At 42.8% G+C, this 18,429-nt stretch overlaps 2 protein-coding genes across 5 annotated transcripts; one reads left to right on the forward strand and one right to left on the reverse strand.

The window, feature by feature from the left end:
- Positions 1 to 2,353: 2,353 nt before the first annotated feature.
- On the reverse strand, positions 2,354 to 11,620 carry LOC311139806 (DDB1- and CUL4-associated factor 13-like). The gene is made up of 10 exons (XM_084174765.1): positions 11,437 to 11,620; positions 11,128 to 11,327; positions 9,279 to 9,386; positions 8,845 to 8,934; positions 8,372 to 8,527; positions 7,716 to 7,793; positions 6,147 to 6,229; positions 5,669 to 5,833; positions 5,320 to 5,455; positions 2,354 to 2,413 (listed from the first exon to the last, which is right to left on the reverse strand). Exons 1-10 carry the CDS (start codon positions 11,504 to 11,506, stop codon positions 2,381 to 2,383), a joined length of 1,119 nt encoding a protein of 372 aa, XP_084030891.1. The 5' UTR covers positions 11,507 to 11,620; the 3' UTR covers positions 2,354 to 2,380.
- A 291-nt stretch (positions 11,621 to 11,911) lies between these two features.
- Positions 11,912 to 18,146, forward strand: LOC311139805 (uncharacterized protein). Of its 4 annotated transcripts, none has more exons than XM_084174761.1 (11): positions 11,912 to 12,160; positions 12,928 to 12,992; positions 13,129 to 13,327; positions 13,433 to 13,552; positions 13,677 to 13,843; positions 14,028 to 14,116; positions 14,973 to 15,197; positions 15,693 to 15,860; positions 16,233 to 16,311; positions 16,448 to 16,606; positions 16,782 to 18,146. In XM_084174761.1, the coding sequence occupies exons 2-11, from the start codon at positions 12,933 to 12,935 to the stop codon at positions 17,166 to 17,168; spliced, it is 1,653 nt and encodes a 550-aa protein (XP_084030887.1). In that variant the 5' UTR covers positions 11,912 to 12,160; positions 12,928 to 12,932; the 3' UTR covers positions 17,169 to 18,146. The 4 variants fall into 4 exon arrangements, with proteins under 4 accessions (XP_084030887.1, XP_084030888.1, XP_084030889.1 ...); XM_084174762.1 differs by having other exon boundaries at positions 14,046 to 14,116; XM_084174763.1 differs by lacking the exon at positions 14,973 to 15,197.
- Positions 18,147 to 18,429: the final 283 nt, after the last annotated feature.

Consider the following 18,429-nt stretch of genomic DNA (forward strand, 5'->3'; position numbering starts at 1 on the left):
CAACTATGTAAAAATATCCAATAAAGCCAACTAATAACTAATGGGTGGTCCTCTGTAGCTCAGCTGGTAGAGCACGGCGCTTGTAACGCCAGGGTAGTGGGTTCGATTCCCGGGACCACCCATACACAACAACAAAAAATTATGCACGCATGACTGTAAGTCGCTTTGGATAAAAGCGTCTGCTAAATGGCATATTATTATTATTATAATAAAAACATTGCAGCCTGCAGGTAGAAAATATCCTGCTAAGAAGAAATATCCTATAAATCACATTGGCTACTTATGGCCTATCTGCAACGAACTTGAAACATTGTACCAACTATTAACTTGGGTCCGGCCTGAAGCTCCTTGCAACACTGTATAAAATATTCTGGGCCCTCAGAGTTTCCTGCGCCAGTGATCAGGTGCAAGTCCTTACTCAACATTGACAGGAGCGCTCCAAACAAGATAATGACTAAATTGACAGAACTCGTAAATGGAATGAAATAAACCAAAACAAGTGTTGCATAGGTTGTGCACGCCGCAAACAACATGTCCACTCCAACAATGATAACAGTAAAAGACTGGAATAATAATATATTTTGAATGCATTACCAGATATTACGGAAACCAAACAATCATTGTAGATTAGAAATTATAGGAATGAATAGTAAATGTACTATTGGTGATATATGTAATGGAGAATTGATAGACACTAACAATCAAAGGCAAATAATTCACACTATGAAGATATGAAATAATGAATGAGCACAAATTGGCAGGAGAGAGCGCATTCTGGAGAGAGACGTGCATTGTGCAGCCACACTCCCGTTCTTCTTGGACTGTGCCACCACCGCGGCCTACGCAATAGATTAGTCTCGACTTCCGCGATGGATTAGTTCACTGAGATGGGCGCGAATAAGACAGGTGCCATAATAAAAACTTGATTTACAGTACCAGTCAAAAGTTTGGACACCTCCTCATTCCAGTGTTTTTCTTTATTTTTACTATTTTCTACATTGTAGAATAATAGTGAAGACATCAAAACTATGAAATAACACATGGAATCATGTAGTAACCAAAAAAGTGTTAAACAAATATTATATTTGAGATTCTTCAAAGTAGCCACCCTTTGCCTTGATGACAGCTTTGCACACTATTGGCATTCTCTCAACCAGATTCATGAGGTAGTCACCTGGAATGCATTTTAATTAACAGGTGTGCCTTGTTAAAGGTTAATTTGGCAAAAAACATCAAGCGCTATGATGAAACTGGCTCTCATGAGGACCGCCACAGGAATGGAAGACCCAGAGTTACATCTGCTGCAGAGGATAAGTTCATTATAGTTACCAGCCTCAGAAATTGCAGCCTAAATAAGTGCTTCACAGAGTTCAAGTAACAGACATATCTCAACATCAACTGTTCAGAGGAGACTACGGGAATCAGGCCTTCATGGTCGAATTGCTGCAAAGAAACCACTACTAAAGGACACCAATAAGAAGAAGAGACTTGCTTGGGCCAAGAAACACGAGCAATGGATATTAGACCGGTGGAAATGTGTCCTTTGGTCTGGAGTCCAAATTGGAGATTTTTGGTTCCAACTGCTGTGTCTTTGTGAGATGCAGTGTAGGTGAACGGATGATCTCTGCATGTGTATTTCTCACGTGAAGCATGGAGGAGGAGTGATGCTTTGCTAGTGACACCGTCTGTGATTTATTTAGAATTCAAGGCACACAACCAGCATGGCTACCCCAGCATTCTGCAGCGATACGCCATCCCATCTGGTTTGGGCTTAGTGGGACAATAATTTGTTTTCAACAGGACAATGACCCAACACACCTCCAGGCTGTGTAAGTGCTATTTGACCAAGAAGGAGAGTGATGGAGTGCTGCACCAGATGACCTGGCCTCCACAATCACCCCACCTCAACCCAATTGAGATGGTTTGGGATGAGTTGGAACGCAGTGTGAAGGAAAAGCAGCCAACAAGTGCTCAGCATGTGTGGGAACTCCTTCAAGACTGTTGGAAAAGCATTCCAGATGAAGCTGGTTGAGAGAATGCCAAGAGTGTGCAAAGCTGTCATCAAGGCAAAGGGTGGCTATTTGAAGAATCTCAAATATAAAATATTTTGATTTGTTTAACACTTTTTTGGTTACTACATGATTCCATATGTGTTATTTAATAGTTTTGATGTCTTCACTATTATTCTACAATGTAGAAAATAGTAAAGAATAAAGAAAAACCCTTGAATGAGTAGGTGTGTCCAAACTTTTGACTGGTACTGTGTATGTGTATATATGCTACTGCTCAACTATATACAGTGGGGAGAACAAGTATTTGATACACTGCTGATTTTGCAGGTTTTCCTACTTACAAAGCATGTAGAGGTCTGTAATTTTTATCATAGGTACACTTCAACTGTGAGAGTCGGAATCTAAAACAAAAATCCAGAAAATCACATTGTATGATTTTTAAGTAATTAATTTGTATTTTATTGCATGACATAAGTATTTGATCACCTACCAACCAGTGAGAATTTCGGCTCTCACGTCCCTTTATCCATTTTTTTTTTTTTTTTGCAGTATATATATATATATATATACACATACATACACACACACATATACACTACTGCTCAACTAAAAACAATCTTGGTCGACCAAACAATCGACCAGTCAAATAATTGGGGTCAGCCCAATTAGTACATAGACAACCTTCACATTCCAATCTGAATGAATGGTCCGAGAGTAGACTATGGGCAACAATTCAACACACCCTTCACTCTCCATCTCCCTCAAAGATCTTGAGCGTCTCTCATTCTCTCCGGCCGTGGTTCCGAGGTTCTCTAAGTGGCCACTCTTCCAGGGCTTTTATTCTAATTAAAATCAATTCAATTTGTTGGAGATTAGCTAATAGCTGCTGATGATGTTGAGGTACACTGGTTCCCTTAGACCAGGCCAACAGCCTGTTAAATGTTATTTATGAAAACCTTAACAACATTTACAGTGAGATAAAAGGAGCAGAGCAACATTGACTGACTGACTCTGCAGAGTTCTCTATGGCCTCTACGCTCTTTCAATAGCCAATGAGTAGTATGCTTAAGGTGTTATGTAGCTGTATGAGCCGTGTATCCAGAGAGATACAGTGAATTCCAAAAGTATTGGGACAATGACAAACGTGTTGTTTTGGCTCTGTACTCCAGCACTTTTGATTTGAAATGGTACAATGACTGAGGTTAAAGTACAGACTGTCCGCTTTAATTTGAGGGTATTTTCATTCATATCGGGTGAACCGTTTAGAAATTACAGCACCCATTTTAGTGGACCAAAAGTATTGGGGACAAATTCACTTATATGTGTTTTAAAGTAGTCAAACGTTTAGTATTTGGTCTCATATTCCTAGCACGCAATGATTACATTAAGCTTGTGACTACAAACTTGTTGGATGCATTTGCTGTTTGTTTTGGTCATGGTAGCATCCACATTAATGTAGAAGTGTTTAGAAACATTTTATTCTTATTTACAATAAAAGTGACTCCAAAATGACACAATACCTTATTTACCATTCATTTCTATTGGGCACAAAATATATCTGAAACACACCCAACACAAACATCAAATGCATTCAACAAGTTTGTCGAGTCACAAGCTTGATGTAGTCATTGTGTGCTATGAATATGGGACCAAATACTAAACTTTTGACTACTTTAATACACCCAAGTGAATTTGTCCCAATACTTTTGGTTCCTGTAAAATGGGGGGACTATGTACAAAAAGTGCTGTCATTTCTAAACGGTTCACCCGATATGGAGTGAAAAGTGCTTGAGTACAAAGCCAAAAAAAAGAATGTGTCATTGTCCCAATACTTTTGGAGCTCACTGTATGTATAGGTTATATAGTCATATTTCTCATGACTGTCATGAGAATGTGTGATACGGAGGGTAATTTTGGTGTGATTTCAGAAGGTGAATTTACAATATGTCAAAGGCTATGATATGGTCAATGTTACTCCTCCAAGTAACATGAAAATTAGGATCACAGAACAAAAACTATCACAGGATGAAAACTAATGACCTTCCACCTGTATAGTTCACACAGTGAGGTCAAAGGTCAGCTCATAGAAAGGCGTCAAAAACCAGAGAGACACTGCAGTTGCAACAAACTCAGGCTGAAGACTTCCACTCCTCCTGAGATCTGACAGACAGCCTTGATTCAGCATTTCATTTTAATTAAAGACCATTCCAGTCCAACTTGATTGTTAATGCTTAATTATTTCCAGAGTGGCCTCTCTCTTTAAGTAATTGGGCCTATTCAAACTGCTGATAGCAGCTGGGCTCGTCTGATCTGTTTAAGTGCAAAGCTACAGAATAAATCTCCTCTTATACACTGACAGTAAAACAAGTGCCAAAAGTTGGCCAATTCTCCAGTGTTAAGCTGCATTAAGGGAATAAGGAAGAGTGAAGCAGAAGGGGGATGGATATTGGAGATGGCACCGAAAAACATCCATTCATCTCCCTTGTAATTCATTCTTGTAGGCTAAATGCCGGTTTTGGCATCAGATGATAAAGGTGTTAGGCTAGACTGTATGTGTAAGAATCTGTTTAAGATAGCAAAACAGAACCTTACATTTCAGGTAATGTGTAAAGAATGCCTTGAACATTCAGAGAGTTAGAGTTTGAAGAAAGCATAACAAATATAATTATATTCCAATGTTTTGGGATGGGTGATGCTAACGTTAGCCTGCTGTAACACCTCTAAGTCATTTAAGTCTATCAAAGTTGCAGTCACTATTTGCCCATAGACTTCCCCAAAAAACTTTACGCATACAAACATTTTAGTGAACTATCCCTTTAAATCCACTCTATAGTGCCACATTGCCTACACTGACTGACTGGTCAGACTTTGTCTATTGGTAATCAAGAGTTCCAAAAAGCTCCAGTCTGTCACTAACCCAGCTCTGCTGTCCCTATTGGTCCATTGTACTTATTGAAAGTGATTCTGTTCCAAGTCAGTCAGCATCCATCAGAGCCCTTGGCAGTGCCACTGCTGTTGCTGCTGGCAGCCTGGCCTCTCTCTCTCTTACCATGCTGAGCTGCCGTGGTGGGCATCAGGCCATGGCAGGTTGAGGAATCCAGCAAACTCACAAAACGGAAGGTCAAAATCACAGCTCCAACAAATGAATCCGAATATTAGCATATAAGCCTACCGGTTAATGGTAAGCATTCAACATTGTTCTGCGATCCATCTTTCTTTCATGACATTAGTTTTGATACCCTGCACCTGCAGGTTACTGGACGTGCGTACACTACTTCTAAGGGAGAGGAAGAGGACTGTGTCTCACCAATCCCAACTTCTCAGCAGCGTTGGCCTTCCACAGTCTGATGTTCATCTCATCTGAAGCACTCAGAATGTACTTGTTGTCTGACGACCACTTTATGGAGATGACGTGCTGCATGCGCTTGGTGTGGTACACCTCCCTGTGGATAGTCACACACAACCACACACACTCAAGTGCTGAACACAATGTTGCTGTTGCACAGTGTCATCTTTAAACACGTTTACACCTGTGCAAAAATAAATACATCAAAGCTGATAATAAACACACACGGAGACACAGGATTCAGAACAACTGCCCTGGTGTTGGCAGCAGTCTGCTGGAACCCAGTGTCTGAACCCTTGGCACCACTAACCTGCTGTGGCCACTGTCTTTGGGGAAGATGCGGATGGTCTTGTCAAAGCTGGCCGAGACAAACTCCTTGCCTGTTGGAGAGTAGTCTACATCCAGCACGGCTGAGACATGGTCCATGTGGACGGTGAAAGGCTTGTCCAGGTACCTCATATCATATGTATACAGACTGAAGGGGGAGGAAACACATACGGTTGGTTAATAAATACAAAGATGAGAGGTTAACACAAACCACTATGCTTCTCTCATTCGTGGTGCAAGGCCAGTAAATGAAAACACTTGAGATCTCAATGAACATGGTGTTATTGTAAAACTAGTGTAAATGTACATTAGACATAATGATTCAATCACTCCCCAAACAATTGCATGAACAAAAACATTATTAGCATTGAAAACACACAAACTTCTCTCCAGGAATGAATGAGGCCTGTGGTGTAGTGAGCACGTAAACTCAATACATCATGTTGAATTGCGTCACTCACTTGTAATCTTCATTAGAGCAGGTGAAGTTATAAGCTTCCATGGGATTCCAGCACAAAGTGTTGCTCCTCATGCTCATGATTACCTATATAGGAAATCACACATTCATACTTCAATACACTAACCATTAGATACATTCCGGTAATGAGAGGACAGTACAGAATGGGAGATGGGTATAGTAAAGGGCAAAGTCATGGGCAGTAGGGCTGCACGATATGGGCAAAAAAATCTAATTGCAATTTTTCTACCAAATACTGCGATTTTACATCAAAACACTTGGAGTCATAGAAATAGAATGATCATTTAAATTGTATGGTTGGAATACAGTGGGCACTTGGAATGCAGTTTTGTTTGGCATGACAATGATGAAAAAGTAAGGGAGGAGATGGTTGTGACAGAGTAAGAACCAAAGTGTTGGTCAGTGTTTCCCATTGCCAGCAGCATACCACCCTGCATCCCACTGCTGGCTTGCCTCTAAAGCTAAGCAGGGTTGGTCCTGGATGGGAGACCAGATGCTGCTGGAAGTGGTGTTGGAGGGTCAGTAGGAGGCACTCTTTCCTCTGGTCTAAAAAAATGCCCCAGGGCAGTGATTGGGGACATTGCCCTGTGTAGGTTCTCGTCTTTCGGATGGGACGTTGAACGGGTGACCTGACTCTCATGGCACTTATCGTAAGAGTAGGGTTGTTAACCCCGGTGTCCTGGCTAAATTCCCAATCTGGCCGTCATGGCCACCTAATCATCCCCAGCTTCCAATTGGCTCCTTACTATTCCCCAGGTCATTGCTGTAAATGAGAATGTGTTCTCAGCCAACTTACCTGGTTAAATAAATAAAATGGGACCCTAAATAGATAGGTACATTCAGACAAAGATTTTAGAATATTCGTCGCCTTTTCCTCTCTGATTAAGAACAAACTGTTGCACAAACAATTATGATATACTCCACCATTGGTACCATCCAATATTAGAGCAAAAGTTTGCTAGCAAGATTTGCCCTCAGTGGATTTAGCTAGCAAGCGATTAACATTAGGAGCTAACAAATTTTAGGCACATTTTCATCTTGCTAAGACCAACTAACCAGTGTTTTGCAGAGAGCAAGTTACACAAACAAACGGTATAATACAGAAAACATGTGAATTTATATTAAGAAGCAAAGTGGAAAGCTGCGTCATTCTTGTTTGGAAAAATCTGTTGACTGCATGCTGTTTGGTCAATGCATGCAGTGAATCTTTAGCACAAGGAACTGCCTTCTTGAGTGACAGGGGGCGGGGCTTGGTGTGTGTGGAATTGGGAAGCGGACAAAAGAGGAGAGAAGGAGAACTGTCAACTAGAGCAATATATCAAACGTTTTTAAAAACGGGTGTTACAGACGGACGGCTAAGTGGCATTTCAAAATATCGCTGTCTCTTAAGATATGGATATTGCGCATGTCAATATCGCAATTTCGATTAAAATGTGATTATCGTGCAGTTCTAATGGACAGCATCCCAAATGGCAACCTATGAGCCCTCGTCAAATGGTAGTGCACTAAATAGGGTGCCATTTGGGATGCAACCAAGGACGTAGAAATGTACCTTTTTAAGAGGTGTAGCTTCCCTCATGTCATACAGCACAATACTTCTGTCAGAGGCACAACTTGCTAGAAGTTCAGTCTGAGGAGAAAAGGGGGAAGGTCAAGAATAAAACATATTTTAAAAATCCACTAACATACAATACCTCTGTGTTTTACACAACCTTTGAACTACATAGTCCTGATATGGGTATTGCCTCCATTATTCTGGTGTATGGAAGCTATAACCAAATATATTTATAACTAACACAAGATAGTTCATCTGTGTCGTTTACAGTGGGAGTAAATTAAGCATAGTGGGCAAAACAAGCAAGGAGGTGGGCAAAGCCAAGCACAAGCTAGCAAGATCCTATTGGCACATTGTAGCATGTATTTGCATATTTCCGTTAGGGAATTGCTTGTGTGCACAAACTCAATTCGACCTTGCACTCCTTCTAAACAACACCATTTTTTAAAAAGTTTGGCAAAACTCCAATTCTATAAAAATTAATGCACTGTGTAACAGATTCTAATTTTGGGAACAGAATGTCAGCCCAGTTTCACTTAGTTCCATCCTCTCCCACTAACCGCGACTGGACTTCCCCTCACTACCATATTAGATCAGCAATCATACTATGAGACACTTTCTGCTACAATTCACACCGACAGAGGGTTGATTACCTCTACAGGGTTGAAGCGGACGCAGCTGAAACTGTCCACGCCCCAGGAAAAGGAGCGGATGGGGCTGCTGCGCTGCTCGTCCCAGATGTCCACCTGTTGGCCACACGTCACAAACACACCCTCCTTCTGGTGGTGGTCGATGCTGGTGAACACAGACTGGAAGGAACAAATATTGGTGTCAGTTACATTTTTTAAAGTGAACCCGCAATCATCATCACTGACTAGAGGGAATACATTACAACAACCATCATCATCATCACCCTGACTGTAGGGAATATCTCCAAACCCATCATTCTTATCATCATCATCATCATCATCATGGGGTTATAGCCACAATCTTTAATGATGGGTCCACTCGATGGTATGCACATTTTACAGTGTTGCTTAATGAGATCAGATAGGTTCGGTCAGAGACACTCTCAGAGATATTCATTGAGTAGAATAATGACAGACAGACAGCTCTTCCTCCATACCTTCCCAAGAATAGTATTGAGAGGTTCCTCTTCCTCTCCGTAGCCTGGAGTCTCCATCTTCCACTGTTTGATAGTCTTGTCATCACCAACCTGTTATTCAGAAACACGAGCATGTTTACTTTCACAGAGGAAAACGGAAGACCTTTTGCAACAAAAACAAGAGTTTCTATTCAACAAATTCAGGTAGGTCCCTCCCAGTTTCATTCTGCTTGGTTACTGGAGTGAACTGTAAACAGTTTCCGTTGCAACAGACCAAACGTTTTGCAACGGAATCCGACTAATGAATACACCCCTGGTCTGGTTAGTATTCACTGGACAGGAAATGGAAGCAAACAGGCCAAAATGGGGGGTACTATGTGAACTTGTCCATTGCACAACGTTTAGTTAGTGTGCCCTAGTGAATACCACCCTGGATAGTGGAACAGATACCGTACCGTAAAGAAGGAGGTGCCACAGAAGCGGACGACCATCCCCCTGACAAAGCCTTCATGGGCCTGGAGTGTGCGAACACACTCACGTTTGGTGAGATTCCACACCTTCAGCTGAGGAACACAATAAGTTAGTCTTACAGTATCAACAGGTAATTTAGATTCACCATCTCAATGTACAGACTTGTCATCATATATGTCATCATATACAGTACCAGTCAAAGGTTTGGACACACCTACTCATTCAAGGGTTTTTCTTTATTTATACTATTTTCTACATTGTAGAATAATAGTGAAGACATCAAAACTATGAAATAACACATATGGAATCATGTAGTAACCAAAAAAGTGTTAAACAAATCAAAATATATTTTATATTTGAGATTCTTCAAACAGTCATCCTTTGCCTTGATGACAGCTTTGCACACTCTTGGCATTCTCTCAACCAGCTTCACATGGAATGCTTTTCCAACAGTATTGAAGGAGTTCCCACATATGCTGAGCACTTGTTGGCTGCTTTTCCTTCACTCTGCTGCCCGACTCATCCCAAACCATCTCAATTGGGTTAAGGTCGGGTGGTTGTGGAGGCTAGGTCATCTGATACAGCACTCCATCACTCTCCTTCTTGGTAAAATAGCCCTTACACAGCCTGGAGGTGTGTTGGGTCATTGCCTGTTGAAAAACAAATGATAGTCCCACTAAGCCCATACCAGGTGGGATGGCGTATCGTTGCAGAATGCTGTGGTAGCCATGCTGGTGAAGTGTGCCTTGAATTCTAAATAAACCACAGACAGTGTCACTAGCAAAGCACCCCCACACCATAACACCTCCTCCTCCATGCTTTACAGTGGGAACTACACATGCAGAGATTATCTGTTCACCCACACCACGTCTCACAAAGACACAGCAGTTGCAACCAAAAATCTCAAATTTGGACTCCAGACCAAAGGACACATTTCCACCAATCTAATGTCCATTGCTCATGTTTCTTGGCCCAAGCAGGTCTCTTCTTATTCGTGTCCTTTAGTAGTGATTTCTTTGTAGCAATTCGACCATGAAGGCCTGATTCACACAGTCCCCTCTGAACAGTTGATGTTGAGATGTGTCTGTGACTTGAACTCCATGAAGCATTTATTTATTTAATGCATTTATCCTCAGCAGCAGAGGTAACACTAGGTCTTCCTTTCCTGTGGCGGTCGTCATGAGAGCCAGTTTCATCATAGCGCTTGATGGTTTTTGCGACTGCACTTGAAGAAACATTCAAAGTTCTTGAAATGTTCCATATTGACTGACCTTCATGTCTTAAAGTAATGATAGACTGTTGTTTCTCTTTGCTTATTTGAGCTGTTCTTGCCATAATATGGACTTGGTCTTTTACCAAATAGGGCTATCACAACACAACTGATTGGCTCAAACGCATTAAGAAGGAAAGAAATTCCACAAATTAACTTTTAAGAAGGCACACCTGTTAATTGAAATGCATTCCAGGTGACTACCTCATGAAGCTGGTTGAGAGAATGCCAAGAGTGTGAAAAGCTTTTATCAAGGCAAAGGGTGGCTATTTGAAGAATCTCAAATATAAAATATATTTTGATTTGTTTAACACTTTTTTTGGTTCCTACATCATTCCATGTGTTTTTTCATAGTTTTGATGTCTTCACTATTATTCTACAATGTAAAAAATAGTAAAAACAAAGAAAAACCCTTGATTGAGTAGGTGTGTCCAAACTTTTGACTGGTAGTGTATGTTTGACCACTCCATTCCATAGTATGACATGTAGAGACTAGAGTTCTTGGATTTACAATCAACTCCTATTTAACCAGGCCATTGCTAACTCAAAGTACAGTTAGTTACCTCTCCATCGCAGGAGCCGGACAGAATTGTGGAGAGGCTTTTGGGGTGTTTGGCCATGCAGTTCACCCCATCCCTGTGGCCGTCCAGAGAAGCCAGGAACGGCTTGGAGAACACGCGCTCCAGCTTGGTCGCATTCAGGGCACGGGTGTATTCTCTTGGCACCTCGAACGGATGGAGGGACGGGTCGTAATTTCTTGGTACTGTAGGTTACAGACACTCTGTTAGAATAAGTTGTTTTGCCAGTGAGGCTAGCTACAGCTCTCTACAGTGGATTGAACTGTGTGAAGTTAGCTAACTATTTGCACTTACCACGCTGGATATCCAACTTCGTATCACGGACATAGTCGTCCGGATTCCTGGAGAGGACTTTAACTTTCATTGCGTGTTGGCGTGAATTTGTATAAAGCTCTATACTTCTTCCGAAAAAATTTACCACAGTAAAATCATTCGTACGGCCATGTGTTTATGTGTGTCACCTCACCTACCGGATGTTGAGGGCAATATCCGACCTCATTTGCCGGAAGTGTGTTTGTTGCTTGTGCTTATAGCGACCACAGATAGAACGTTGAGTTATAAAAAATATTTGGCGACACCATGTGGACTGATTGGGGACTGTCACTGTACTCTGGGCTTCAGAGGTTTTACTAGACTAGACTTCTTGTGGGACATAAAAAATGTATTGCATGGCAGTAAAATACGCAGAAGGAGAAAATGACATTGATTAGCGTTTTATATGTTTAATAGCATAGCGATAGTACAAATTAATTTCAAGCTTTAAAAATTAGACCTCATTCGACGGAAATGACATCACCACACATTCAGAGCGCTTTGTTTCTCACAGAGTTTACTCGACCTTCTTCGAAGGAAGTGCAGCGCAGACAAGCGACTCCACAAGAAAAAAAATATATTAAAAAGAGAAAAAATAGGAGAAAAAAACTCGGTGAATTTGTCAAATCTGAAAGATTTTTACAGAGTTTCTGAAGTGTCCCGGTCCACGGGAATTCCTGGAAGGGAGAAAGCGTTGTCAGCACCGGTAAATACTGTTATTTGGCTTCATAATCATAGTATTTATCTTCCAATTTGAGCGACTTGCACCCGACGAATCTCTTCTCTGTCTGACCGGAAGTCTGTGCTAGATTGTTTTTTTTTTCTTCTCTCACCTCTTCAGTTTTTTTAAAATCCTTGAATTTTTTGGGTGCTTTGCTTTTTCTATTTTCACAGGCATCGAATAGAGCGAGAGTCAGATAACGTTCCTCTCGTGTTTTTATTAGAGCATCTAGCTAGCTAACTAACTGTGCACGCCTAGCAAGGAATTGAAATGGAGTTGCACGCTTGCATCTCAGGAAATTGCTAACAAATAGCAAGCTAGACATCTTATTTTTGTTCGAATGATTGCTAGCTACATTGTATCACCAAATGAATTACTTTGAAGGGGGAAACCCATGTAATAGCGAGCTAGCACGGTCCTCCTTCCTATGCAACCACATTCCACAATGCGTCTTTACAGTAGGCAGCTAAATTACCTAACTAGCTTGATGTAAGTCATATTATTGTGTAGCCCATATGTCCAAATATTTCGGCTAACTAACCAAATAAAGTACCAACGTAACTCTCATTATTGTTTCATTAGCTAGCTAGGTAGCTTATGTGAAGTGACATTTTCAATGACTTCAGGTCATTGTCGCCTGTCACCGAAGGTGTCAGTCGGATGTGCAACAACGTAGCCAATTTTATTTCAATTGATGAGTGATTAGCTGTTTGGTCTAGTGGTGATATGGTGGTGTTACTCTTTCATTACAGAAGTTATGGAGGATTCCCATTTTAACCCTCAGTATTTCTGGTCCCCTTTGCCTGTACAAGGACAGGTACGTTTAGTGAAAAATGTCAGTTTAAAATGTTAAAGTATATTGCAAGTGACACCTTTGGACTATAGCACTGTTAGAAACATTACTCTTTTTGGAGTTTGGAATTTTGTAAGAACGATTTCTCTCTCGCTGTCAGATTGAGAACGCCATGTTCCTGAAGCAGCTGAAGGACCAGGAGAAGAACACTTCTTTCCCCTCCTCTCATTATCAGACGGCCATGCTCACTGTCCCCAAGCAGGAGGGAGGGGGGCAGGGCCAAGGGGGGCACCTACACCCCCCTCACACCCAGAACATCACTGTGGTGCCTGTACCTTCCACTGGCATCATGACAGCAGGTGTGTGTGTGTCAACTGTTAGTGTAGTATTTATCACACTTTGGCATGGTCTTTTTCCCATCAATGTCTGTTTTGTATCATATTTTTATTTTCCTCTCTCTGCAGCGGGTCTGGTCATCACTACCCCTCAAGGCACGCAGCTGGTCTCTCCTGCCTCCTCCTCTCAGTCCTTCGTGTCTGGACATCCCACCACCACAATGATCGTCTCTACACTGCACGCTCCAGGTAACACACACACACACACACACGATTGTCGCCACCCTCCATTATCCTAACTCTGAAAAATGCACACTTCAGTCACATACTATCAGACTCTCACACAGATTTTTCCTTTCTATCACTTCCTTAGACAAGAAACAGGAAGGTGGAACCCCCCAGGTGGTCGTCATGCCGACCCCCTCGAAGCGAGGCAGGAAGAAGAAGTCGACACTAGGGAGGGCGGGGCCTGCCGGTGGCCACACCCTCTCCGCTGGAAATGAGGCGTTGATTCTGGCTCACTTGGCGTCGGGAGGGCAGGTGAGACAGTTACCATAGTAACTCCATAGTAACCAAAATAAAACCTATTCCCACTAAAACATTTCCAGACTAAGCTCAGGTTATTGATTTTCTTTCCCCCAAAAATGTTATGTTGACATTTTTACAACAGAGTGCCTTTTTAATATGATGAATGTGATTCTAATGTTTGTGTGACATTTGATAGGTGGTTATGTCTTCGCAGCATTATACAACTGACCCGTATGACCTCGCCGACGAGGACCACAGTGGGAAAGACGGCAACAAGACCTACAGGTACGGACCTACGGCGTCACAGAAGGGCCAAAAAGCACCTGCCGTGCTGTGCATCCCCATAGGAATGTGAAGCTGTGGAATGCTTGCACACCTGTATGTTGTAGATGATAGAGTCAGGAAAGGTTAGACACAGGCTGTGGATGAACACTAGGTGCTGCTGGGCACGGGCATTTCTCTCTTTCTCTGACACACACACAAACCACAGAACGACTCCACTGCATGCTGTGGCAGCACACACACCTGCTTAAGTATTTCACTATGTGTACGTACCTGCGCTCTGGAACACAATGTGTGTTTTCTCTACAGCATGGACACACACATTCTCTGCCTCCCTCATGCGTCCGCCCCACACACACGCGCATCCCTGCACACATTGGACACGCACTCCTTCACCTACTTCTGTCCTATTTGTTGTTCTCTCTTTTTTCTATCTCTCCTTCATACAGTATTTCTACCTTTTCAAGCTATCTCTGTTTGTCTTTCTATGTCTTGCTTCAGCAGAATCTGCTCTTTTCCCTGCTGTTTTCACTGATTTCACCCTCTTTCTCTCTCCCCCCTCCCTCTTTCTCTTGTCTTCTTTTTTCACATCCCTCGTTCATTTCATCTGCTCCCTTGTGTTTTGCTTTCTATCCTCTTCTCTTTTTCCTCTTGCTCTCTCCCTTTGTTTTCCCCACTTGCTGTCTCATGCTTCACCCCTCTTTTTTGCCTCCTTCCACTATCTTCCTCCCCTTCCCTTGCCCTCTCCCTTGCCCATCTCTCATGTCCCTGTCTCTTTGTCCTTGCTTTTTGTATTTTCATCTCTCCGTTTCTCCCCCTCCCTCCCTCCCTGGTCTGTGTGTCTGTCTCTGTCCCGTAGGTGCCGGATGTGTGCGGTGACCTTCTTCAGTAAGTCAGACATGCAGATCCACTCCAAGTCTCACACAGAGGCCAAGCCCCACAAGTGTCCCCACTGCTCCAAGTCATTCGCCAACTCCAGCTACCTGGCCCAGCACATCCGCATCCACAGCGGGGCCAAGCCCTACACCTGCTCCTACTGCCAGAAGTCCTTTAGACAGCTCAGTCACTTACAGCAGCACACACGGTACTGCTCACAGCAGCTCCACCTGACCTGACCTGCTCTACCCTGCAGGCTCTACCTAGCCTGCCCCTCTCCCCTCCCCTCTATTGGCTGCTAGCACTGTGTGTGTGTGTGTGTGGGGATGTCTGTGAAAAGGCAAGACGCAGGTTGTGTGTGTGTGTGCGCACGTTTGTGTGTGGTCTCTGCTTCCAGTCCCTCTTTGTCTCTTCAGTCTGTCTGCTTGGTGTCCTTACTTCTTCACTGCTGCTTCTCTCTTGCGCGCGCGCGCACACACACACACACACACACACACACACACTATTACATACATGATCCGTTTGAAAATAATTTAGGTCAGAGTGGAAGACTTAAGTTTCAGCGAAACTTTGTGATTTTTAGAAGTCAGGCACTCAGTAATAGAGGGGGTTTAAGTGTGATTTTTACTATCAATCCAGGTTTAAAGAAAAGCAACATTGTTCTCCCCTCCTCCCTCTCTCCATCCTCTCTTCTTGCTTCCAGAAACCACACAGAGTCCAAGCCCCACAAGTGTCCCCACTGCACTAAATCCTTTGCCAACTCCAGCTATCTGGCCCAGCATATTCGCATCCACACAGGGGTGAAACCCTACACCTGCTCTTTCTGTCAGAAGTCCTTCAGACAGCTCAGTCATCTACAGCAGCACAACCGGTGAGGTTGATGTCCTACATATCTGCCCTTTTCTCTGTGGGGGCATCTCAATAGTCTTTTCTCTGTGGGGGGGCATCTCAATAGTATTTTCTGTGGGGGGGGGGGGGGGCATGTCAATAGTATTTTCTGTGGGGGTCATGTCAAGTCTTTTCTGTGGGAGCCTCAACAGTCTGTGGGGGCGCGCGCATCTCAATAGTATTTTGTCTGTGCGGGCATCTCAATAGTCTACAGTGGCTTCCTCTCTTCATCTCCCTCATCTGCAATGGTGTGGATAACAGGATAGCTGAAAGGAGAATATGGAGGGACCATTTACATTTCTCCCCCCTCTTTTCTCTCTTCTTCTTACCGGTTGTGTTTTCCATGTTTCTGCAGGATCCACACAGGAGACAGGCCTTATAAGTGTGTTCATCCGGGCTGTGAGAAATCCTTCACACAACTCTCCAACCTACAGGTGACTACTATCCCTTTTCTTTGTTTTTTTGTTTTTATTCCCAGTGGTGAAAGCTTAGTAACACTGACCCTTAGTAGTTGCATTAGTATAAATACCCATTTGAAGATGTGTCCTGAACGGTCCTGTTCTGTTCCAGTCCCACAGACGGCAGCACAACAAGGATAAACCCTTCAAGTGCACCAACTGTAACCGTGGTTACACGGACGCGGCCAGTCTGGAAGTCCACCTGTCCACTCACACGGTCAAACACGCCAAGCTCTACTCCTGTGGACTCTGCAACCGCACATACACCTCTGTAAGAGAAACACCACTGTTACGGCATCCGGCATGTAGTAGTCGCAGAACTTTAACTTTCGACTCTGACATTTTCACAGGCTTCAGACAGTGTGCATGTATAGTGCATGTCTGTGCATAGTGTGTTTGTGCACACTTGTCAACTCTCACTCTAACGCTCTGTATTCTATTCTCAGGAGACGTACCTGGTGAAACACATGCAGAAGCACAACTCAGACCCGCACACTGTGGCAGCTGCACAGCAGTCTCAGCAGAACCAAAGCCATACCCAGAACCAGAGAGGTTCTCATGGCCAAGGCCGAGGAGAGGGCACCGATAGTGGGGCAGACCGAGCTGGAGGACAAGGTGGAGGTCATGGACAAGAACAGAACCAGGGGCAAAACCAGGGCAGCTACTCTCAGGCAGAGACGGCATCCTGCCCCTTTGACCTGCACCAGTATAAGACAGTTGCTGCAGGGGACATCCAGTTCAAAACAGTCAGTGTGGCGGACCTAGCGACCCACAAGGACCTCTGTCTCACCGTGGCTACCTCCACCATTCAGGTGGAGCACCTAAACTCATAGGGGTGGGAGGGAGGAGTGGTAGAGACTGAGAGAAACTGGAGGAGGCCTATGGACAGACTGTGGATAAAAGCAATACAGAGGGGATATAGGAAGATGTGACTGTGCCTGAAAGGTGGATAATGGAAGAGGAAGTTAAGAGATGTTCAAACAGAGATGGAGGAGTCTGGAAATAGAGGACTTTTTGGTACTTGTTTCTCACTTTTATTTCATTATGCCTATGTTGACTTTGTGTGTTTTTGTACTCTTTTATAATGGATGGCTAGTGTATACCGTTGGTAAATTAGTGTTTCTCTGTCCGTCACTGCAATGGTGAGGAAGAGAGACGAACAATGAGTGAAGAGATCATGTTTTCTATTTTTTGGGGGGGTGGGGGGCTATTTTATATCCTCCTGCTCCTCCCTACAAACACAACTTTGATTAGGGTCATGTCTGTGAAGTGTGTAACTGAAACTGACAGATAACTGTCAAGGTAACTTTTTCTACTTTCCCACAGAGACTATCAGGTTTTGATTACATCATCATTGTCATTATGGTTACTGTAATCTACCTTGTAAAATGTGCTCACATAAATATTTTTCACTGAAAAAAAGGGAAGTAGGCTCTGTTTTCTGTTTCTGGAAAGAAAAAAGGCCTGCAAAAGTATATATTGATATACATACCAGTGTATATGTGTGCCTGTTAAAAATAAATGTATAATCCATACTATATAACACTTTGATATTTAGCCTATCATCGAGCCCTGTTTATCTCACATGACCCTGTAAGAACTGGGAAGTGAATGTGATCAGCTGGTACGTGTTTTATGTAATCCTTGTAGTATTTATTTTTTGTGTCCTAAGAATATCATTGTTATCCAAATATATTCTGACTATTCTTCCATTACTGTTATACTAAAGTGTATGAGCCTTTACAAATAGACTGACACATGAAAATGCAGTGTGTTTTCTCTTATCAAACAATAAAAACATCACTGAAATCCAACAATTTGCCTTTCTCTATCCCTGTAACACATTGTGCACTTGCAGTAATGATAAAGATTAACTTTGAAGATAGCCTATGTTTGAACGGGTGAGTTGTTGCTCCTATGCATGATGCGATTTAGTTTATTGTAACCACAGAGGTATTATTAGTTTGAATGACACTGAATGTCACATTTGAACATGACAGCTGTAGATGTACATTTGCCCCAATGCATGATACATGTAAGGACTTGGCAAAGTTGGCAGTGTTGATTGCCTATCTGTCTAGTAAAAGCTTGATT

This window comes from Coregonus lavaretus, assembly GCF_964263955.1.
Source record: "Coregonus lavaretus genome assembly, chromosome: 13".
Lineage (NCBI taxonomy): Eukaryota > Metazoa > Chordata > Actinopteri > Salmoniformes > Salmonidae > Coregonus > Coregonus lavaretus.